Raw genomic sequence first — 24,924 nt, 5'->3', positions numbered from 1 at the left:
TGTGCTGTTGCACAGACCTGGTAGACAGTTGCACAGAATAGCGTAGAATCATGTTACCCAGAATAAGACTAAGTGATTAATTGATTTGCAAAACAGCTTTCTGTTATCAACAAATAGATTAATCTGCTAATTTATTCAGCTCTAATTGACTCCCATTTGAAAATAAAAATAAACACTTTGCCTTGTGAAGCTCAGCTGCTTCTGATGCTGCTTGTGGCATTTTGTTTCCTCTGTCATGTGTTGCAGAAGTGCAGCAAGCCGATCACAGCCCACACTGAAACAAAATAGGGTGTTGTTTTTGAAACTCAAAGGAAATTTGGTGATGTAAGAAAGCCTTGAATTGCAGTTGGTGCTGCATTTCATTCATAAATGTCAGAATGTAGGGTTCTGCTCATGTTCACAGTCATCCATGATGGTTACAGTTTATGTTTTGGTTGATCTCTGTCATTATTAAGCTCGTGTCTTATAAAGTGAATGAAAGAGGTAAGATGTAGTCAGCTACAGTACCCACTCTGTGCCCTCCAACTTATTGCAACACAGTGCCATTCTCCTTCATTGGGGAACTTGGTGCAACTCTACACCACTGGGACACTGCAAGTGTTAACTGGGATGGTTCTGTGGTTAAGTCATGGTGGTGTAATGTACTGGCGAAGAACAGAGTGCCAATCAATCAGCCCGCCAGCCGGCTAGATGGTTATACAGTGCCGGCCCTTTTACATAATCCAACCTTCCCTGGTGGTTAGTAGCTTAAAAAAATGTGCTCAGCTTTAACTGTTGCTATAAACATGGCTGTAGCAACGAGCAGAGCTTGAGTAACTTCTGGGTCAAACAAATTGTATTGTACTGTATTGTATTTAAAGCGTGTTGTAACTAAGCAGCTGCTCATGCTGTTGAGATGCCACAGCATGGGGCAAAAGTGCAGCAACATAACATGCTGGTTATGTACATAATGGGGAAAAAATTGAGTCGGCTGAAGGTAGAAAAAATGTGATGTAAGAAGACTTTAGTAGATCAGCAGGGCAACTGGGAAGAATGTGAAGCAGGGAGTTAATGTTGGCAGCCATGTCCATGGGCTTATGAACTACTCTCTCCTAACTCCTAAGAAAGGATATCCATGGACATAAGTAGAACAGCAGAATAAGGAGAGAGCTAAGACTTTAACGCTGCATTCATGGTCTCCTTGGATGGTCCCATTCCCGAGCTGGCAAGTTGTTCTTCTGGCTTTGTTGTGTTCATAAGTTATAATGTGAAAACAACATGGAGGCTACAAAGACGGTGTGTGAGCATTTAACCAACATGTGCATAACAGTTTGATGGTTTATATTACAACATGATTTTGTCCCAGACTTTTTGCTGCACCAGCACATCCCCTAAAACTACCAAAATACTGCTTCACCGGAATAAAGCTAATAACTAATCTAGGTGACTCTACACAGACAGCAGCTAACAGTTAGAAATTACATGCAAAAAAATTGATATGCAATATGAGAATTATTGATATACAATATGTGAATTAATAAAAAAGCTTATTACCATCAACTGAACACTTTCGGCCGCCATGTTTCTGCATATATGACATCAACTTGGCAAGTTTTGTACCAACATTTTCGCCAACTTACTGAGTTCTTGTTCCGACTTGAGAAGGCGTTCAAATGAATGTAGGATTATAATATTACCATAAATTACTGATTGGTCTAGTGTCATATATATTTGAAAGGTTTGTTTGCCTCTAAACTATTTAAAGCCTCTGAAGTGTCCAAATTGGACTAAAGACAATATACTAGATTTTTTTTAGATGTTTTGTTTTTAAGGTTTCTGAAATACCTGTGTTGCATCTTCATTCATAATGAAATCTCACAGTGGAAATCATTAAAGATCAAGGAAATTAGCTGCAGAACCTATTAATCGAGAACACACCCGTTCCTTGAGACCATAGCAGCAGGGTATTTGGGTAAAGATGCTGTGTGGCGGGCAGGAATTCAGTGCAGGCAGTAGGGGTGCAGGCAGGCCAAAGCGGCACAGCCAGGGGAACTGTAATCCTGTTAAGAACCCAGCTGTGTCTGACGTCAAACTCATCTAGCCACTAACTAGAGGTGAGGAGCTCTCATTAGGAGGGGAGGAAAGTAGAAAAGAGTGTAGACACACTGTTCAAACCAAGCAGAGATTTCAGCAGACTTTAAGCTCCTAAGTGTTGTTTCTGCTCCACTTCCTCTGGGCTACTTTGACAAGAACATGACGCTTTGTGGCTTAATTTGCTTCATCATAGCTTACACAAGACGTACTCAGCATTATTGAACATAAACAACCTCTTCCTTTTTCAAAAGTGGTGATCCTAAAACATGAAAAGCTATAAAAACCTTGTCACATCCTCTGTGATCGTTCTCTCCCGCCTCTCACAGACTGTGAGCACCTGATCCGCAGGATGTTGGTCCTGGACCCATCGAAGCGTCTATCTGTGGCCCAGATCAAGGAGCACAAGTGGATGGCTCTGTACGCTCCTGTGCAGAGGCCTGTCCTGTACCAGCAGCCTCTGTCTGCTGAGGGCGAGGCGGGTGTGGGAGAGTACAGCGAACAGGTCCTCCGCCTGATGCACAGCCTCGGCATCGACCAGCACAAGACTATAGAGGTGAGGACTTAGCTGGCTTTATTTATTCACCAGGAGTATGAAGTGGTTTAAAGGTCAGGGCTTGAGACTGTGATGAGATAACAGTTTTAATATGTGCATTTAAGCAGAATGGTGAAGGTGAGAGCCTAGCAGTGCAACATACAGATATAGTAAGGATTAAAACATGTGGAATAAGGTCTTTGTTTACTAGACTAGTTCATAGGGTAAAGAAACTAAGCACATTTACTTGTGGACTGTCTTCATTCCAGAGGCAAATATTGTACTTCTTACATTACTACATTTATTTGACAGCTATAGATACTTTGCAGGTTACGATCTCACACACAAAACATCTCATTAGTTGGCTCTTGGCTTCATCTTTGAAATGGAATTGGGAATTTGAAATAGGAATTTTGTTCACTATGGTTAGTTGTGAATTAAAGGTAGAATGGGAACATATTTCTAAATGTATTAGATCTGAGCTGCAGAGTATATCTGCACCTATTAGGGGCCCTGGTAGTTGGGTGCCCCAGGCAGTTGCCTGTTGTGCCTCATGGCAAAGTCTGCCCCTGGGTGGGAAGTGGTTGAAGTGAGGTTTGAGTGCTGTAATATAAATTGCTATATTGACTAAGGGAAGGCCCTGCATTCTTCTGGTCTGTGTGCAAATCAGTCAGTGGACTTTAGTCTTGGAAAATGTTTGACAAAAGGAGATTCACGAGTTATAACAACATCAAATTGTGCACACTTTTGCTTTGTCATGGAAGTGTACATGGGAAATGCAGTTTGCAATTTAAGTTCTCCAGTATTAGATTTTTTGGCATCTTAAATCTTTATATATTTAAATGCCGTGGTTCTTTCCAGTAATATCTACACCGATCAGCCAAAATATTAAAACCACTGGCGGGTGAAGTGAATAACATTGGTCATCTTGTTACAGTGCAATGTTCTGCTGGGAAACCTTTGGTCCTGGCATTCATATAAATGCTACCTGATGTGCTCCACCCACCCAAACGCCGTTGCAGACCAAGTACCCCCACCCTATGGCAATGGCACTTGGCAATGGCAATGCACCCCAGCAGGACAATGCACCCTGCCACACCACAAAAACTGCTCAGGAATGACCCCAGGAATGGGACAAAGAGCTCAAGGTGTTGACCTTGCCTCCAAATACCCCAGATCCCAACCTGATTGAACATTTGAGGGACATGCGGGTACCCCAGAGGTACCCCCGATTCACGGTGGGTGCTCCTTGGACTGGATTTGGCTCTGACCTGTCAAGGCATGAACACAGGACCTCTGAGGGGTGTCCCTTGGTGCCTGGCGCTTCAGATCCTTTGGGTCCTGTGGGTTGTGAGGTGGCACGTCCCACAGATGTTTGATCAGATTCGGATTTGTGAAATTTGGAGGCCAGGTCAATGCCTTGAGGCCTCTGTCATGTTCCTTGGGCCACTCCTGAGCAGTTTTTGTGGTGTGGCATGGCGCATTGTCCTGCTGGGGGGCCACTGCAAATGGGGAGTGCCACTGCCATAAGGGGGGGTACCTGGTCTGCAATGGTGTTTAGGTGTGTAGAGTGTGTCAGGTGGAAACCAGAACATCGCATTGTAACAAGATGATCAATGTTGTTCACATCACCTGTCAGTGGTTTTAAAGTTTTGGCTGATCGGTGTATTTTTTAAAAAAGCTGCAATGATTGGTCAATATGTGCAATGAATGTTTGGTTTATTTTTGTGTTTTTCCTTATTTCCTGATAATAGATATATATTTTATAAGCCCCAATAGAAAATTTCAGCTTTACAGCAGCTACATCACACACGAATTACAGAACAAACAACATAGGTCACATAAGTAAATGAGTAAATGGAGTTATATGAAACATTAATAAATAAAATCTTGAGAAGAAACTGAATTAAAACTGAAATTAAGCACCATACATACTCTAAAACAGTGGTTCCCAACTGGTGGGTTGCGGGTCATTCTGAATGGACTGCAAGTGACTCGCAAACATGTCGAGTTTGTAAAACACAAACAACATACAGTGAATTTCCAGCACAGAGCTTTTTTTTGAAGTGCCCTTTCCTGCAGTTGAGTGAGTGAGTAATGGAAAGCTACTTAACAGAGAGAGCAAACTAACTCGATGACATGGTCAAATGCAAGTATGACACTGAATGTATCTAACTGTGTGGACCGTGACCTAATGACTAAGGAGAAATCTGGACCCTGTGGCTGGACCAGTTGGGAACCAGTGCTCTAAAATATACATCAATAGTGCGTGGTGCATATCTAGCATAAGGTCAGGTGCTCCAGTCGCTTTGTATAGATGATTGTTGAAAATAATTTATATTGACTCTGTATCTGCACACAGGTTTGTACAGTTATGTTATATACAGAATTGTCATTATGGATTAAAAATATTACATTAAAATGACTGTAAATTGGCACACTGGTAGCCTAAAATATATCCACTCCTTCATTAAACAGTATTTCTGTCAGTGTAATGAAGAGGCTGTAATTTATATGCAGTATGTTCACTCTGCTGTCTTTGAGTACATTCTATGTGTCGTATGTCTTATCCATACTCTGCTTTTAAGCTGCTGTAGTAACCCAATTTCACACAAGATACACTGAGATAACTCTTCTTTTTTCCCTGAGAGCTGTCACAGTTAAGTCATCCAAAATGGAAGGTGTGCTTCATTAATAACTTCAATCACCGACGCCGCCATTTATGTTGTCTGTCATCTTCCAGTCTCTGCAGAACAAAAGCTACAACCACTTTGCTGCTATCTACTACCTGCTGGTGGAGCGGCTCAAGGCCCATCGCTGCAGCTTCCCCGTGGAACAGCGGCTTGACGCCCGCCAGCGACGGCCGAGCACCATCGCTGAACAGACTGTCGTCAAGGTAGCTGCGGGGCTATGGGGGAGGGGTGGACTCTGAATAATGTGTACAGAGATTACCATCCATGCTTCTCTGATCAAAGCTCCATTATTCACACCTGCACCCACGAACAAACAAACAGACAGACGTGACCCATTCATTTATCCACCCAGCCAGGTTCTGTCTTCACCTGCTCTCGCCCAGTCTTTTCAGTCCAGCCTTGATCTCAGTTACATTATTCATTACTTTATTTTCTTTACCCACTGTCTTTTCTTAGTGACACTCTGCAATTTCTCTTTCATTTCCTGCACCAACCAGGACGTGGTGTTCTGTCTCATTTGGATTTCAAAGTCAAATTCATCGCAGCTACATGTAGCTGTAATTGCATTATTATCAGTGATGTTGTTAAGTACTGGCCATGGATTGAAGAAGGTATTTTTGATGTTGTGTTGAACTCTCTGTTTTCTCCCTCTCTGCAGTCAACCAGTGGTTCAACCCAGGTGGGTTTGCTCCCGCAGGGCGTTCGTCTGTTGCGCTCCCCTGCTGTGCCCCAAGCCTCCTCCGATGCTTTCACCTTCCCCCAGACTGCTTGTCCCCTGGAGCAGAATTTCATGGTGGAGGACGTCAACACACCCAAAGTAGGTCCAATACCAGTGAAAACAGCCTGAGGCTTCTGGATGTCTTTTTTGTGTGTGTGTGTGTGTGTGTGTGTGTGTGTGTGTGTGTGTGTGTGTGTGTGTGTGTGTTCGTCCTTTGTCCGAACAGGACAGCTCACTGACATCCGGCTTTTTGGGTTATGGAGGCCGTAGTTATCACGGTCATTATCAGCCTGCACAAGTATGTCCTGAAACATTATCCCGATAAGCTTGACATTGATTCGCTTTGATAAGCATACCCACTCACTGTAAATCTGAAGTGTCTGTGCGTGTGTGTGTGTGTGCGTGTGTGTGTGTGTGTGTGCGTGTGTGTACGCCAGACTCCTTTGAGGTTTCGAGCATTGGCTCCCTCCGTCAACCTGCCAGAGTGCAGCTGACTTGTTCTCTTATGTAAGAACTCAGGCAGCACTCACATCAGACAGGACAGCTGCCTGTCCTGCATGGCTCCTAGACACACACACACACACACACACACACACAGTGGTCTCACGCTTTCTCTTTTTATGCCAACCAGCGACCTTTTCCTCCAGGCCTGTTGTTGAGCTGACCGACTATTAAGGAATACAGACACAAGACGTCTGAGATGACAGCCTCACACACCTGCAGAAATACACACACTCGCGCGCACACACACACACACAGATGCAATATCATTCTTCAAGATTTTTTTTCCATCCCCCCCCTCTCCTGGCTCCAATAAATAGTGATGTGTTCGTTGTTTTATGTGAGCGTGTGTGTGTGTGCGCACGTGTGTGAGTGTGAGAGAGAGAGTGTGCGTGTGTGTGTGTGTGTGTGTGTGTGTGTGTGTGTGTGTGTGTGTGTGGTAAACAGATCAGAGACAGAGTGCGCGTTATCTGCGTGAATGGAGCCTGGTTATGTAAGCAGTCCTGTGATGATGATGTGACCTAACGCGAAGCTGAGTGAACACACATGGACAGGAAGCTGCTGTGCTGCTACAGCAATCTCGCCGCCGTGACCTCCTACCCATCAGCCAACAGCGGCTTTTTTTTCCCTCTCCATGGCGCTTCTTCTCTCTCTCCTCTTCTTCATCCTTTATTTTCACTCTCCCCTAATGACCCCCACCTCTTTTCATCGTCTATTTCTCAATGTTGTTTCCCCCTCTTGTCCTCTGTGTGTGTGTGTGTGTGTCTGTGTATATGTGTGTGTGTGTGTGTGTGTGTGTTGAGTAACAGCATTCCTCTCCCAGCTCACTACAGAAAGCAGATGGGGAATTGGGCAAAGTTGCTCTTTCTAGACCAACACCAGGCTTTCCGGTTACTGCGGTCACTCATGCGGATGATCTTTGTCTGTGTGTGTGTGTGTGTGTGTGTGTGTGTGAATTAATGTCTGTGTGTGTCAGTCACACAGCACTTTCAGTCAAAGCTCACTTCCTGGCCCTGCATTTCTTTATCTCCACCCTCCACCTCTACGCCAGCACACACAGGCCTGCATGCTGTAACAAACACACACAGACACACACACATACACACACACTCTCCCAGTGTGAGACCAACTGTGGTGAGTGAAGGGAAAACAGAGGAGAGCAACTAATGGAGCCCTCATACTCAGTATGGTGGTTGCCCTTGCGCCTGTTTGCTTGTGTGTGTGTGTGTGTGTGTGTGTGTGCACCCTTTGTGTTTAAGATGCCCGATTAGACAGACAGTGTGTCCTGGTTCCTTCAACGTGAAGCTTTTTTTTTCCCTGGCACAATCCATTTTGAATGTATGGTCATTGTTCCCTTTTTTTTTTTAAATCTCTCCCCCCATCTAGGTGAACGGCTGCCTGCTGGACCCACTGCCTCCCCCCACTGTCCTCCGCAAGTCCTCCACCTCGTCGCCTAGCAACATGATGGAGACGTCGATCGATGAGGGCATCGAGACAGAAGAGCCCGACACAGAAGATGATCCTCCCCACATGCTCTCGGCCTATCAGACAGCTCGGTTTGGGCAACGACGACACACCCTCTCTGAGGTGACCAACCAGCCAGGGCCTTCGAACCAAGGTATGATGTCACCTGATCAAACACGCACGACTCTATCACATGCATGTAATGCTAAAAAAAGCTGATTAATATGAAGACCTTTGTCCCCCAGGCAAACTCTTCACTCTAGGCCACAACCCCTCCATGGGTAGCGTGGACTCGGACATCGGCTACGACATGGGCTCCATGCACAGCGACTTTGGCTTGCTGGAGGATCCCCCGTCTCTCAGTGAAGTGGTATCGGCCAACAGTTCTGCCCCTGGCGTCACCCCTACGCCTTTCTTAAGTGCTCGGCCTGCCAACCCAGCGATGGCTGTCCTGACCTCCCAGCACAGGGAGACGCACAATCGGTCCCCCATCAGCTTCAGAGAAGGACGCCGTGCCTCTGACACCTCCCTCACCCAAGGTCAGTTCATTTGTCTTTTCTTTCCTCCATAGTCATCCATCCCTCTCTCAAGTCACCCACTTCTTTTAAAAACTCAGACACTGACTTCACAGTGGGTTAAGTGCCCCCCTCGATAAACCCAGAAGTCCATTTTAGACACAACCTCAATATGCACAAGGCAATTGTACCACTTTAAAGTACCCACAAAATGATCACTTGTAGATCATTTACTCACTCAGTGTTACCTTAAATTGTGAAGGAAACATTGTTTTTCCATGGTAAACAAAGCACCCGCTCACTCATCTCTGCTTGATAGTAGCTGAAGGCTACATTGGGATCAAGTAGCATACAGACCCAAATCTCCTACTGAACTGTCTATGGTTTAGTTGCATTGTGGGTAATGTAGGCAGCAGGTTTTGGCAAGGAAGAAGAATGTGTGGATGAAAAGGATGTAACCTCTCAATTTGAGTTTTTTTTAACCATCCATCACGAGTCTGACAGTATTACAGTGCTAAATCAGAGAGGATCTTAATAGTTAAAAATGCCATACAGTCACAGGATACTTTGACATCTCTTATCATTACTACACTACCTCTATTGCTCTACCTCCACAGCTGAGTGCAGCAAGCGCAGACGTGCTCTTGAGAGATTGCTGAGAGATATTCTGTGACACACAGAAAATCACCGTCTCAAGTGGAAGTCATCAGGACTGGCTGAGAGAAATGCTTTAAAGGCAGCGATCAGTCGTATATGAGTGTCAATTAGATGCCATATCCGACATGTCTCCTTAAAGCCCGGTTAACAAGAGCCGCGGAGAGTTTGATGTATAAAGTGTCAACATGCATATGTCTGAGGCTCGGGGGTCCACGGAGCACCAGTCAAGAGGAAGAGCATTGATTCTCATGACACAGACACAACACCCCTGCAGCAGCTGCTCCCTCACACCCTTTACACACACACACACACACAAATACACATACTTAAATATATCTATCTATCTATCTATATATATATATATATATATATATATATATATATACATATACATACACACATTTACACACACTCTCATTTGCCCCCCCTCTTCTCTTTCACACACTTTTTTTCCTCTCTTCCTCCTCTCTCATCCTCTCCAGTCTCTCTGACGACTATGACAGAGATGATTCACATTATGAATCACAGACAGATATTTTTGAAGGTTTCAGCCCACATATCGCGCTCTCTTCCCCCCCTTCTCTTTTTCTCTCTCTAGCCTTCTCATTCACTCTCCTTCTCCCTCTGTACAGGCTCATTCCCTGTCTTGCTTTTCTTTCCCATTTCAAAATCCCAGTCTGCGGCAGGCAGGATTTGTCTCTACTCCACATCAGGGAGAGAGGAGCCAAAATATAAGCGGAAATATTAAACAACTTCTACCTCTCCATTTTTTCTCGTCACAGCCACATTATTCTGTGCCTGTTTTTTTAAAATACCTGTGCTTTAGCCAAGTATAAACTATAATTATAGCTTAAAATTGTTACTTCCCTAGCGCTACACTGACAGCCTGCACTATGTGCTCCCAGTTGGTATTTGCAGTTATTTATTTATTTATTTATTTTCAGTAATCCTCTTTGGAGAGTGTTGATGCAGTGGATTCTTTTTGCGTCAGACTGCTGACTCTGGTTTTAAATAACTCCCACCATCACAGTGAGTCAGGTCCTATCGTTCACAGCCACAGCTCGTCACCACTGGATGGGTCTTATCAGAGCTACTTGCTGTTACACACACACACACACACACACACACACACATACACAAACTGTGACGTGCACACACAAACACACACACCCACAGTGGCTCATGACGTACATCCAGCCACATCGTCAGTAGGGACGATGAAAAGTGCTAACTGGTCAGTCAGTTTGCTGACGTCAGTGGAGATTAAGCCAGACTCTTTGAGAGGATAGTGCGGAAGTGAATCTGTCGATCAGCTGCAAGAATCAATACTGACTCTTTTTTGTCCTCACAGGTCTGGTTGCGTTTCGGCAGCACCTTCAGAACTTGGCGAGGACCAAAGGCATCCTGGAGCTGAACAAAGTGCAGATGCTGGTGGAACAGATGGGCTCTGGGGAAGGGGCCGCCATGGGCCCCCTGGGACCACAGCACCACTTGCACAACCTCCTGGAGGTCAGTCCTACTGCATAATCACACACACACATACACACACACACGGCCTTAACTCAACCCATTCAAAATCTTTCTCTTTCCGAACCCGTTCTCAGCCTCGGCCCCTACTATCCTCACCCCATGTTGCCCAGGAAAAAAAAAGCAGGCACCCAGGCTGTTGTGTAACCCCAGGAGAGGCAGCCAACTGTGGCTTGTTTACTGTCTCTCATCCCCCTGGGGCCTGGAGCCTAGGCCAAAGTGAATGCAACCATTGTTGGAGTCAGTCAGACTTACCCATAGTAGTGACTGGCACTCAATAGGCCCAAGCTGCAAACACACACAAAGACAGGCATACATATACACACAACGATACACACACATACACACACACACTGCAAGGGGAACCATTTATGAAAGATCCCAAGGCTTTCCTGTATGAAAACCCAACAACAAACAAAATCAATTGAAGCAGACAACATCTAGTTGTATTCCCTTTGTCCATCCCTCATAATGCAATAACGCAGCTCTTTGTTGGTTATGATGCTCAGGCCCCATCATCCTTTTAATTTGCTTTCATTTCATTTAACTACTGTGTAATCCCTGTGGTACATGCCATTTAGAGAAAGGCATCTGGCTGATCAGTCACCACACAGGCATTTGGGCAGGAGACAGCGTGGATAATCCAGTTAGACCACACGATGAAGCACCCAGACCCTGACACAGCTTTATTAGCTGACAGGAGAGGGGATCTGGGATACATGTGTCCACGTGCATGTGTGTACATGATCGTCAAACATCCCCTTGTTCTAATGCTTTATGTTTTTTGATTGAAGGGTGAGGCTTCCAAGCAGCAGGAGGGCCTAGCTTTATACCAAGGTGGGCCGCAGCCGCCTCTCCTGTCCCGCAGACAGAGCTTAGAGACACAATACCTCACTCATAGACTACAGGTACAGTCTCACAGTAGCTACTCTCTCTCTTTATGATCAAGTGTTTGTTCAAGTGATGCCTAATACAGACCTGTCTTCCCTTCTAAAGCCAAATGGCTGCATTGTGTAACATTCAGTGATGTCATTTGGAAATTTAAAGGGTGTCAGCTGTGCCATGATGCAACAATAATGAAACAGTTTGTAGCTGTTAATGCCGTGGTTAATAATACTGAACACAGTCATCAGTCCCACTCTCTCTTCTGCCCCAAAGGCCAACGTCTTGGCTAACAGTCCTGCTAGCTGCCAACTTTTCTGTAAGGACACTCGAACTTTAGAGCAACAGCTGCAGGAACACAGGTAAATCACACTGCTCCACACATTTGATTTTTTTGTTTTGTTTTCCATTTTATGAAATATTCATAGTGCTCTTGTGTTCATTTAGCTATGGTGACCTTTCGCTGCTGGAAGATTGTATTCAGAAAAGAGAAAAACAATATTTGCTTTAACGCAACTAAATGCAAATGAGAAGAGTTAGTCTTAAATTGTTTTCACCCACAATTTAAAAGCAGGTGTCAGAGCTGCAATTTTCCAGCCTGATTGTCAGACTGAAGTTTAATATTGTTTCACATCAGTCACTCAGCCCAGCATTGTGTTCATGTTTGCTGATTTCTTGTTAGAAGGAGGTGTACTTTTTATTTGTTTTGATCAAAGAAGTATCAGGATTTAAAAGTTATTTCCGTGCAGCTGCGCCAGTCTCATCCATGCTTGTCACCATTTTTCTGCCGCTATTTTTCACGGATGTAGCTTGGTAGCATGTTAGCTATATAGGAAGAGGGTGTCCGCATCTGCTAAGCTCTCATTGGTCCAAGGTCTATTTGTATCGCTGATGTGGGCAGCGAGTTAGTGGTCTGGGACCAAGCTAATTTTCACCTCTACATGTTCAAAACATGCAGGAAACAGAATTTACAATTCAGAGCTTTGGCTTCCCAATTCAATTTTTATTCAAAATTTTTCCTGTTAGTGATTTTGCATATATTTTGCAAGCTTTTGTCAAAGTCCTTGTGTTGATTCAAAGTGTTTTCTTGGTGTAAGCAGCATCTACTGCACTCCCCACAGACTGAACCAGAAGAGGATGTACCTGCAGCAGTCACAGGGCATGGGGCTGCAGGCCTACTTCAATCAGATGCAGATAGCTGAAGGATCCTACCCGACAGGCGGCCCCACTCTGGACCCGGCGGCGTCTCAGAGTTCCCCTCAGGGCCCCCCCATGTCAGCCACCCACCAGCCTCAGCCCCAGCAGCAGGGCAGTCCTCAGGCCTCTCCTCCCTTCAGCCACCCCCACAGCCTGAGTCCCTTGATGGAACCGAGCGAGGGCCTCATTTATGATCCCTACATGAGCCACCACCACTACGCCCAACACCTGCCCCCTGGATCTCACCTCCACCACCAGCTCCACCATCCACAGCCTCATGACGCCTCCGCCAGCAGCTTGGGCTTCAGCTACCCTGCAGGCTGTGAGCAGCAGGCCCTGGGGCCTTCCACTGAGGGTCTTCACCCAGAGCATTATGATTTCCCACTGGACCCCGCCTTGTTGCCCCTGCCTGCTCCAGGAGAGGCTGGAGCCGGAGCTGTGGCCAGGATTTTACCTGGTCCGGGGCAGTCAAACGGCCTGGGCCTGCCTGAGCTGCAGGGCTCCCTCCTGGACAGTGAGATGATGGAGACCGTGGACTCCCAGCATGGCTTTGTATTGGTCAACTAACGCCAGCTGACGGGGGGTAATAGAAAGCAGTATTAAGCAATGAGAACCTACAGCGCTAAGAGCAGAAGGAATGGAGATATAAGTGGAGGCCACAAGCGTAGCAACAGGGAAGGAAAAGTGTTAATTTTTGTACGACTAATACAAACTTCATTTCTTAGTTGTGATGAACCTCAGACAACCTTTCTACCACAATCCTCCCTTAGCCTACCTCCCTTTCTCCTCCCCTTGTCTGTTCTAGTTCTCATCAGCTGTGTGAGGCAGGAACAGGTCCGATATGTGGCACAATGTGAGCGTCGCCTCGCTGACTTGGTGAGGCTGCTGTTGTCACGGACAATGTGACACCTGTGAGGACTGCGCCGTGAAGCCTGAGGGGGGGGTGCTGCACATCCTGGAGGCTGCCAGAGTGCAGCTTCTCACCCAGAAATGGTTTGGAAGTGAACTAATTTAGGACTGACTGTCAGATAAGGACAATGGCTGGCAGTGGAGGGTTTTTTTGTATTTAAAAGGACACCATCAACAACAATAGACTGGTTCTCAAAACACTTGTGCATTTTTTTTTTTATTTCAGTAGATAAAAAAACAACTGAACATGAGAAAATTGCCCTCATTTATCACGGTACAATGGATATCACCGCAAATTCAAGTGTTAAAAGTGTTTTTTGTCCGTTCTATAGCAGTGATTTTACACACTAATGTGAGCGCCAGAGCTAACATGGTCGCTGTAATCATGAGTGCACAGGCTTCAACACTAACATATACATTACTCCAAAAAATGACAGGTAATTTTTTGCTGAGAAAAATACCCGTAACATGCTGAATGAAGCACCGGGCTGTGGAGCAATGCACCTTTTAACAGCGTTAAACTCTCTCCAAGCTGATTTTTTTTCGTTTGTTTTAGTTTATTGCTGAATGAAAATAATAGATACGCAGAACACCGTTCTGTAGCTGCAGGCCGTTGTGTAGGCCACGTGACATAAATAATATTTTTTCTTTTCTTTGTGTTTTTAGAACTTGTAACTACTGATCCTGATTTATTTCTTACACTACTGAACTGCTTTTTTTCCCACTTTTCCATCTGATTGCACACACATGCCAGGTCTCATTATGCTCAACAAGATGAGGATAATTACCAGTTTTTGCAGGCGAAATGGCCACACGTCTGTTTAACAGTTGAATTGTGGGTCATGCGTTTGCCTGATAAATGAGGGCTGATGTAATTAACGTGTGTTTGGTTGAGAAGTAGCGGTGTTTTAGACAGTCAATATTATTCTATTTTTGTGGCAATACTGAAGCAATATTAATCCTTAATGTCGAGGGATTATGAATCGAAGCCTCACCTGTACAGCCAGCTCTGATTGGTTCCCGGGGACCTCTGAGTCGTCAGCAGTGACATCACTCGAGCTGATGATGTAACCAGGAGATAATCTCCCTCACTCGCCCTGGAAGTGCAGGGACGAGCCTGGAGACAGTTGTGTGTATGCGTGTGTGTGTTTGTGTGAGCGTGTGTGTGTGATTATGTTTGTTTGCACAATTCATACTTCAAATTTTCTGCCTCCATCACACCATTTGTCTGGAAAAGGCAAACACTGTATTGACGTCTCCATTCAAAATAACACAAACTGTGCTTTCCCCCTCAGTGCACAGTCGTAGCTTTTAGATTAATTCTGGTTTACATCCTCGATTGCTCCTGTTATGCCTCTGTGCTGTTCTAATGATGAATCATGTTTATACTAATGGAACATCCCCCTAAAGATTCCCTGCATTAGAGATCACGAAAGAATGTTTTCCTCTCTGACACTGGGGCCGCTGTGAGACAAAGACCAGCAGAACATCAGTCACCTGACACTGGATTTTGACTACAGGCTCACCACCGCTCTTTGCCTGACAGCGAACCAGCAACAACATGAGAGATCTTTTTTTTTTTTTTTACAGCACTTAGACTGTGTTCAATCTACTTGAAGCACACAGACAGATGATTTTTTTTTTTTTTTAAATAAAAAACTACTTTTCATTGGAATAACAGGACAGCCAACGTCAGAGGGTTCGATGTGAGATTACTGGACTGTGACCATCTGCCAGACTGCATGACCCTCAGTGATCGTGGGTTAAACTGTTTGTCAGATTAACCTTCAAAACAAAGACAGTCGCTCTCAGTCTGTAGACTGCACTGAGCAGGTGTCTTAGAGTTCACGATCAGACTCTAAAGTGGTGTGGTTAGCAGTCTTTTGCTAGCAGATAACAGTCTTAAATGATGGCTAGAAAATGTGGACCAGCTGTGGTTGCAGTCCTGTGCAAGACTTAAAGAAAAAATCCACCCTAAAATGCTTTTAACACTGTTTGTCAACAGATAACGGCTACAACCAGTGATCAGCGGCCTTTAAAATGTTGTGTGGGCCCATCACAGTGCCTCAAGTTGACACTCAAATTGCTTGTTTTGTCCAAACCCCAAACTTAATTAGTTCACTCTCATAGAAGTCTAAGAAAGTTGCAAATTTCTGTCACTTTGGGGCACTTTTGCATAAAAGAAAAATCATTTAAAGGTCCAGCGTGTAGTATTTAGTGGCATCTGAAGAACTGAAGTGTAGGAGAACTATAGTGGCTGATGTGAGTGGCCCTAACTAGTGCCAGTGTTTGGTTTGTCTGCTCTGGGCTACTGTACAAAACAGGACAGACTCCCTGGAAGATGACCCCTTTTGTATACAAATATAAACAGCTCATTCTAAGGTAACGATAACATAACAATTTTTATTTTCAGGTGATTATAAACAGACAAAAACATGACTGTTTCTGCCATTAGATGCCCTTGAATCCCACACACCTTTAAACCCTATCTTGATTTTCTTGTTGCTGAACAATTGTATCTCTGCTCAATCAGTATGACATCACTGAGTGGGATCTCATGATCTTGGAACAAATGCTGACTAAGTCAACATTTAACTCTGACATTTACGAGTCAAAAGGGCAGAGATACTAATAACTCAGCAACAATGGCCCAAGTTCACCCGCAACCACAAGACATGTTGCAAAACAGGTCTTGTGGTTGCGTTAATAGTTCCCACCCTACACCCTACTGCATTTACAAATGCTGGTTATGTTTGTCTGGTCATACACCCACATTTAATGACAGGGACGAGCTCACACCCAGTTTGTGGGTCATGCTGAAAATGTCATTCAAAATGAGAAGCAGCTCAAATGCAAGTGTCAGGCTCAACATAAAAAAACCTTAAAATAGTTGGTACATGGCAGTGTTAAAATGTCAAAGGGTGGATTTTGCCTTTAAGTGTTTATTTTGGCGATTGTTTGCTGTCATTTTGTCAATGGTCAGGCTAGAACAGCTACAGGATGATCCGTGGAAGTTGAATACTGGAGCACTTTGACAACAAGGGGAAGAAGAGATGTAGCGAGAGAGGAGGAGGTGGGAAAAAGGTTTGTATCGCTCTGCTGTTTCCTGGCAGATGAAACGAACCGCAATCTGTAGGAAACACCTTTCTCCTCTCTCTTCCCCACCAATAATGGACACAAAACACATTTCTTTCAAAGAAAGACCAGACACAGTAACACTTTACCTGATTGTTGATTTTAATCCAAGAAAGAGAAACGCTCGTCAGTTTACGACGAGCGTTCTTTGTACAAATTAGTGGTGTAGTGAATCTTCGGTGCGCCAAGATTGAATTTTGTGTTGAACGTGAAAAGTGTTCAGTGTGCCTTTTACTTTTTCGTATTATCAATCTAAATTAAGATTTTTGAATAGCACCATTATTTCTTGTTGGACCCTTTTATTTTCTTATGATTACTTTTTTTTTTTCCGAAAGTAAGTAGAGCCAGGTTTTACAAAGGTACAAAACCAAAGTCCCTCAGAAGTTTCCCTGTATGACCCACCGTGTGGAGTTTTGGAGCTTCTTTGTCAGCTTCTCTACCGTGCTTTTTCTTGTTGGTCAATCAGTGTATGCCATTTAAAAGTATTATAGCAATATTTCTCTAGTTGAAGACTAAAGTCATGAAGATTCTAGTGGATGTGTTTCCAGGTATCATAATTTCACCTCCTGCTGATAAAACAAAAACATCAATCTATCAATAGAAATCCAGTTTTATATTTACCTTCATTGATGTTGACCACACATAAGCTAACTTGCTGTTGAGATTAAAAAAAGGTTTATTGAACAGAAACATGTTGTGGGTGTTTTCTTTTGTGTGCGTGCTGACACATAATGGTGTGTTGTTGTGACAAGATTTTAAAATGACATGGTTTGTGTTCATCCTGGTTATTGAGGCATGGTTACAGAGCTGACACTTAAAGGGACAGTTCACCCCGAAATCAAAACCACATATTTTTCCTCTTACCTGTAGCACTATTTATCAATTTAGATTGTTTTGGTGTGAGTTGCAGAGTGTTGGTAACATTGGCCATAGAGATGTCTGCCTTCTCTTGAATATAATGGAACTAGATAGCACTCAGCCTGTGGTGCTCAAAGCACCAAAAAAATACATCTGAAAAACTCAACAGCAACGTCTGTTTCCAGAAATCAAGACCCAGTTACTCAAGATAATCCACTGAATTTCTTGTAAGCAGTGTCATGCAGGGACTATTTTCTCTCTACCGAACTACACCCATCAACTGTATCACCTTGCAGAGGAAGGCATGCATCTTCAGCCCATCTCCCCCTGGACAAAAAACCCACTAACCCCTGCTAACATCTGGCTTTCTTTATTTAAAGGGAAATATTACAATCAGCATTCACTCCTGGAACAATTGACTCTGCAGATCCGCTTTAATCTTCAGCGACACAAGTACGACACCCAGGTGGACACCCTAACTTACACCTTTGCCAGCTACAACGGGCCGCCACAAAATCCATCTGTCTCCATTCAAGCAGCGCTCGAACATCATTCCAAATAAGTCAGCACTGAGTCTGAGAAAGTGACTGACTGACTGGAAAAAAAAAAAAAAAACAGTAACCACCGTAACACTTTCACTGGCCTCCATGCTGCTCTCTGCTGTTTAATAACCTGTTTTCCAGCCTGCCTATGACATCGAACATGACACACCAGAATTTAGATGGAAATATGGTAATAGTTTAATACTGCTAGCTCACCTAGCACCATTGAGGTAGCTAACGTTAGAGCTCATAGTCATAGGTCATAGTTCAGTAGAAAGAAAATAGTTCCTACATGAAACTGCCCACAATTTCTGGAAAGAGCAGAGTGCCATTATATTCAATAGAAGGCAGACATGTCTACAGCCGATATCTCCAACACTCGGCAGCTTACACCAAAACAAACTTGATATAAAGCACTACAGGTAAAAGGAAAAAAATGTACTTTTAATGTTGGGATAAACTGTCCCTTTAAGTATTTCTTACCACACATACTCTGCTATCTTTCCCACATAATCCAATTGTCCTGTGACTACAAACTGCAGCTGTCTGATCGCACCCTAGGGTTGCATGGTGTAGGCATGGGCTAATGACCTGGAAAAATGAATCACACCAAGAGCTTCATATAAACTGCTGAGTCATAGCTGAACCTGAAGTCATTTCAACCAGAACTAAAGCTCCCGAGGCGGCCAATCCAGCAGGAGTCACAGGACTGGTTGTGTTGCATCACTGAAATATTTATATACTTTACAGCCAGAGTTTACCAAGCAGATATTTGTTGACAGGGTTAATGCTGTCACAGTTCTAGTCACAAATGTGTGACATATCTCCTGTCACAGCTATAGAAGAGATGACAGATGTGCAGTAGACAAGCAGTCTAGAGGAAGCGATTAAAAGATAATGTGTTTACCTGTTGGTAAATGACGGCGTACCCGGGCAGAATTACCCCGGGGTGGTAAACTCTGCACAGCTGGTCTGAATAACAGGTGACAAGACATAAGAAGTAAATGTGCTGAGTCGTTTTTGAGCACCTTTCAAAACACAGTTACAAAGTGCTTAACAAAACCGGAAAAAAAAAAGACAAACAAGATATAAGCAGTAAAAACAGAGTACACATATCAGAGTGATAAAGCAGTTAAAATCACCGAAAGGCAATTTTAAACAAGTAGGTTTTCAGAAGTGATTTAAAAGACGAGACTGAGTTTGCAGCCCTGATCTCCTCAGGCGGGTCATTCCAAAGTTGTGGAGCTCAGACTGCAAAGGCTCTGTCGCCTTTGTGAATGAATCTAGACCTCGGTACAACAAGAAATGATGCATCTGAGGATCTCAGGGTGCGAGAAGGAACACAGGGCAAAAAAAGGATCTGTTATATAACTTGGAGCAAGGCCTCCCATGGCTCTGTAAGTAATTAATAAAATCTTAAAATCAGTTCTACAAGCAACAGGTTACCAGTGTAGCTCATGGTTTCTCGTCCGAGTCAAGACTCTGGCAGCAGATTTGCAGAACAAAATGGTGATTGGGACATATCCAGCAGGAGAAAGTTAACACCAGATCACAAAGGCTATTGTTGTTTGCGTCAGGTGACAAATGGGACGCACAAAAAACACCAAGTCAGATCTTATTAAAGAGTTGGTTTAACTAAATTACAGGAAAACACTTTCTCATTCACCTCATGTGTTATAGAGCCATGCAGACAGCTTTGAGAAATGCAGCTGAGAATTCTGCCTCAACAATCGGCCAGATTAACCTGAAAACTGACCAACTGTTCCTTTAATTCAGTTCTCAGTGTGGAAATAAAGTTCCATAGACTCAGTGTGCAGTCACTCAGGCTCATGGATGAGTCTTTTCAACCATCACCAACTAGAAGGGCACTCTGAGAGCACAGACCTCCACCAAGACCAATGCTCCAGGTCTTCTGTCATAAAATCTGCAGTGTTGTGCATGAATGCTAATGTTTTAGGTGACAGGTTACAGCTAATGAACGTGAACGTGAGTGTCGTTCACTCTCGTGACAGTTAACGACACTCACACACTGTGTTTTACGGCACCCAGGGGTTTACAGCAAGTGTCAAAGACTGTTTACCTGAGGCGTCTGCCAGCTCAGTGGGTGGAGTGTATGTCCCATGTACAGGGGGCGGTGTCCTTGCTGCAGCGGCCGTGGGTTCAGGTCTGGGCTGTGGCCCTTTGCTGTTTGTCGTCCCCTCTTCCCCTCTCGCACCCAATACTGTTCTGTCATTTAAAGTTGTTTCCGATGTTTCCAAACTTTTCCCTTTACCTGACTACAGAAGGGTGGTGCAACACAATTTACTGGAAGAGGCACTATTCGACAGGGGGACAGACTTCAATACAACATGCACATGGCTAGTGCAACTGGCAATTCAGACAATGCAGCTTCACATGAATGTTTGAAGAAGTTTTATGAACAAATCAGTACATATTCCAACAGGAAAAAATGTGACTTTATTCAAATTGTACCAGCCACATCAACAACAAATTTAAAATGACACATTGAGGTGAAGAATCCGATCAGACTTGGGAAATATCCTCACATAATATATGTCAAAATATGGTTGAGCACATGTGTAGGCTGACCCAGAGGACATAGAAACCAAAAACTTTGTTAGTTTTCTGTTTTAAATTTGGGTGGCCTGTCCCTTTTACTGAAACACACTTCTCTGTGATAAAACACGTGAGCTGCTGCAGCATTTCACAGAACTCTTCCACACTCAGTGTTTACAGGCATGAGGAGGGACTGAATAATTCATCCTCACTGATAAGTACCGAAGCATGACCGGTGGCTGAGATCACTGATCTCTGACATCACGTCCAGTCCATCTCCATGGTGACCGCCTGTTAATATTTATTAAACTAGGTGAAACTCAAACACCTTTTTGATAGTAAAGTGCAGCTGCAAGGGGGCCTGTCCTGAGCCAAGCTCTGATTGGCTGACCCGAGCCTCACATCTGAGAGGACGACTTCAGGCTGCAAATGCAAAGCACAATATGCTACAAGACAGTAAAAACTCTCTTCCTGGTGCTGTTCTGGAGCTAAGGTTTGTCTCTGTTGTGTGGAAAGGATCATGTCGAGAGAACACGTCAATCTAATCAGCCCACTCAGACACAGAACAGCTAATCCCACTAATACAGCACCAGAGGTAGGTAAGGGGAGGGGGGAGGAGGAGGAGGAGGAGGGGAGGGTAAGTCTGTTCATGGAAACCAGGGTCTCACTTCTTTTCCTGGGATCAGACCATGTGCACAACACACTATTTGGTACTGCTGATCCAAACTGATAAGTCTGACACTCGGGATGGGTCACACTCGTGCTGATCAGATTTCAGGCAACGTAGCCTCACATTTTGCATCTGTTGCCTTTAATGCAAAGTGAATTTGACTCTGTGAAAAGAGCTGTGTGACAGCAGCTTTGAATGTGATCCACCCCATGAAAAAAATCTTCCCACTTAACACCTCCTAAAACAGATAAAATGTACAGGGATACGTTGACACACTTTCATATGAAAAGTGCAACCCGGCAGCAAATTTCCCTAAAAGATGGCAGCATTTGCCAGTTAAATGTAAGTATTTATAGTATGCGTTCAGTGCCATTGTCTGCCATTGAGACCTTCAGCTGGCTGTCTGTCACACACACACACACACACACACACACACACATTCTCTGGGGAAGAGACAGCGAAAAGAAAGCTGATACAAGGACAGACAGTGGTAATCTTCTTCTTTTTTTTTTCCACCCCCCCTCCAATAAAATATCACAATATCAGACGCCTATTCACTCATCAGGCCAAAGTATACTGTAATGACATCAATGGTTGCCATGACAACAGGAGGAGGGTGGATGACAACATCCTACTGCGTATTTTTTAGAGCAGGAGATCACAGCACTGTTCAGGATAAGAGCTGCATACAGAAAAATAAATAAATAAATGAAGGCTTGGAGATGATTGCTGAAATCTGAATGCAAAGGGAAGTTAAAAAAAAAAACTTTTATAACGAGCTGCACCTTTGCGCACAACACACACACACACACACATTTAAAAACTGCAAACGCACACAGGCTGACGTAAATGCCGTAGCTCCGTGTGGTGTGTGTGTTTTCTAATATGAAATCACTTCTTCATTGAAGGTCACTCATACACGTGTGTCCCCCATTATTCAGCTTCAGTCCCTTGTCTCTGAAAACACGCCGAACACACGCTGGCCGGCAGATGGACGGAGTCTGAAATCCCAGTACAGATGACCCAGTAGTGCCTGGAATAAAATTGGTTCCTGCAGGCTCTGAGCTGGATGCTACAGCCAAGCCAAGAGTCACACACTCCTCATGTTGCTTTGATATGATCTGGAGTAGAAAGTTTGTACAGGTTTATAAACCAGTGCTGCAGGATGAAGAGAGGGGGGGAGCTGAAGTGACAAGGTGACTTAAGGAAAATGAGCAGGCCAACACTCCTTCTCCCCGACTGATGTTTGTCATTTGTCACCCCGAGAGCATCTGACCTCACTGAGTATGTGTGTGTGTGTGTGTGTGTGTGTGTGTGTGTGCTGTGCAGTGTGGGGGCTTTGCTTGACTCCTTTCATTATAAATGACACAGTCCTGGGAGGCAGCTGCATTGACGTCAGGGCTCTCAGCGCTGTCAAGGGCTCTGGCTGCTGAAAATCCCCCCAAATAACAGGATCTAAATAGAAAGAAATAGGTTGCTGCTGTTTCATTACTGCCTCACGAACTCCAGTGGATTTAGGGGGGTGGATTAGCCCTCGCCCTCAAGTAATCGTGTTTTAATGAAGATTTTCAGTTGTAGGAAAAATTGCGGTTCAAAGCTTGGGCATGTTCCTCCTGCGTCTAGATCACCAGCTTAAAAAAAACACACTCTTCGTGGTAGTATGGTGAGGAAAAGTCAAAAGTCTCAAAGGTTCCATTGACCATCAATCCTCCTACTTCGCATATCACAATAGCTCTCAAGGTGGTCTCGCTGTAGAGTAATGTGCTGACATACAGCAGCTGCACTGGCCTGTGCATTACAGTATATGTGCATAACGTGCTCTGGTGTTGAGGTGTATACAGTCAAAGGGCCGGGTGGAGGATTGGGAGGACGCATGGCTCCGAGGAGGGCTGACGGGAGATTTGAGGAGATTAAAAAAGGAAGGTTGAGATTCTCATAAAGATCTCTGCCATGTGATTTATTGCCCTAATCCTCCCTGTTGATTGCTCATTTGGAATTAACATAACACGTTGCAAAATACAAACTACAGCTCAGTTTGCTGCGTTAATGTTGCTTTCAGACCCTGGAAACTTTCATGTGCTCAAACTATAGATGCTTGAGAGTATTCTGTCGGCCCAGCCCTTGATTCTTGTTTTGCAGTGCTGCTCTCCCCAGCAGTAGTCAGGGTGAGGCCAGGTGTCAGCTGCAGATCCTGCCCTGCTCCGTGTGGTTCCCTGTGGCCAAAACAGCCTGGACGACCCACGCTTTCATCTCCACAGCAGCCGCCTACCAGGTCAGAGCTGACCAAATACAAGACCGGGAACATGGGAAATTAATCCCACATTTTCCTGAGTCGTTTACAGGCTGAGAAGCAACACTTCATGCTTAAAAGGATATTGTTACAAAGCAGGCAAAGAGTTTTTAAAATTCTTGGACTTCAGGTTTTTCACATCACAAAGTCACAGAGGATATAATTAGACCCTTTCTGATAGTCAACAGCTTTACTTGATGGTCCAGTGAGACCCAAATCAAACTTTTCTTGCATTGCAAAACACTGTGTTTGCTGAAAGCACATCACCAGAAACACATCATCCCCCATCGTGAAGCCTGGGGGTGGCATCATCCTGCTTTGGGGACGCTTCTCTGCAGCAGTCCCTGGAAGGCTTGTGAAGATTGAGGAGAAAATTAATGCAGTAAAAGACAGAGAACTCCTCGAGGAAAAACCTGCTGCAGTCTGCAAGAGAACTGTGACTGGGGAGATTTATTTCCCCTGCAAGAAAAGGAGACCAAAATATAAAGCCAAAGCTACGGGAGCGGCTTCAAGACAGAAATGTTGAGTCCTAGAGTGGCTGAGTCCAGACCTCAAGACTGTCCAGGACTTTTGGCAGGACTAGTGTACTTGTGGTTGCCATGTAGCTTAACAATGGTTGGGCAGTTTCGGGGGAAAAAAATGGATTCGATACATTTACTCCGAAATTATCTTACTCTTTAAATGAGTCTAAGTGCTTGACACCACACATCAACTGACAGGCATGTTCTCCTTGTGTCAGTGTGGGTTTTCTTCAGGTACTCCGGCTTCCCCCCACAGTCCAAAGACATGCAGGTTAATTGCTGACTCTGAATTGCCTGTAGGTGTGAATGTGAGTGTGAATGGTTGTCTGTCTCTACGCGTCAGCCCTGTGATAGTCTGGTGACCCATCGAGGGTGTACCCCGCCTCTTGCCCAATGTCAGCTGGGATAGGCTCCAGCCTCCCCGCGACCCGAGAGGATCAGCGGTTACAGAAAATGAACGAATGACGTTGAGGCATCTTGTTCTGCTGATTATCAAACATCCAGAGTCAGTGATTTAATGAGAATATTTTTATAGCCATTGTACAGCTCACTTCATTAAATATTCCGATAAAGTGGTTGTTTTGATGATCATTACCCGCTGCTTGTCCATCAAGGAGCAAATGAGCAATTACAGTGACAAGAAGCCTTTATGTGCTCGAGCAGTATAAAAGCAGGCTACACCGG

The 24,924-nt window shown here is 44.4% G+C and overlaps 1 protein-coding gene across 2 annotated transcripts in view; it reads left to right on the top strand.

The window, feature by feature from the left end:
- sik2b (salt-inducible kinase 2b) overlaps positions 1 to 13,730 on the top strand; it is a 56,119-nt gene extending 42,389 nt beyond the window's left edge. The window contains exons 7-15 of one of the 2 annotated variants that reach the window (XM_033632042.2): positions 2,400 to 2,626; positions 5,349 to 5,501; positions 5,957 to 6,115; positions 7,904 to 8,135; positions 8,227 to 8,520; positions 10,505 to 10,662; positions 11,475 to 11,588; positions 11,839 to 11,924; positions 12,684 to 13,730. In XM_033632042.2, the coding sequence (XP_033487933.1) occupies positions 2,400 to 2,626; positions 5,349 to 5,501; positions 5,957 to 6,115; positions 7,904 to 8,135; positions 8,227 to 8,520; positions 10,505 to 10,662; positions 11,475 to 11,588; positions 11,839 to 11,924; positions 12,684 to 13,326 (2,066 nt within the window). In that variant the 3' untranslated portion in view covers positions 13,327 to 13,730. Of the gene's footprint in view, positions 1 to 2,399; positions 2,627 to 5,348; positions 5,502 to 5,956; positions 6,116 to 7,903; positions 8,136 to 8,226; positions 8,521 to 10,504; positions 10,663 to 11,474; positions 11,589 to 11,838; positions 11,925 to 12,662 lie in introns of both variants that reach the window. The other variant, XM_033632041.2, reaches the window with a different exon arrangement.
- The last annotated feature ends 11,194 nt before the right edge of the window (positions 13,731 to 24,924 follow it).

This window comes from Epinephelus lanceolatus, chromosome 4 (genome assembly GCF_041903045.1).
Source record: "Epinephelus lanceolatus isolate andai-2023 chromosome 4, ASM4190304v1, whole genome shotgun sequence".
NCBI classification, from domain to species: domain Eukaryota; kingdom Metazoa; phylum Chordata; class Actinopteri; order Perciformes; family Serranidae; genus Epinephelus; species Epinephelus lanceolatus.
The sequence above is the reverse complement of the archived record's forward strand: the minus strand, read 5'-3'. Positions and strand labels throughout refer to the sequence as shown.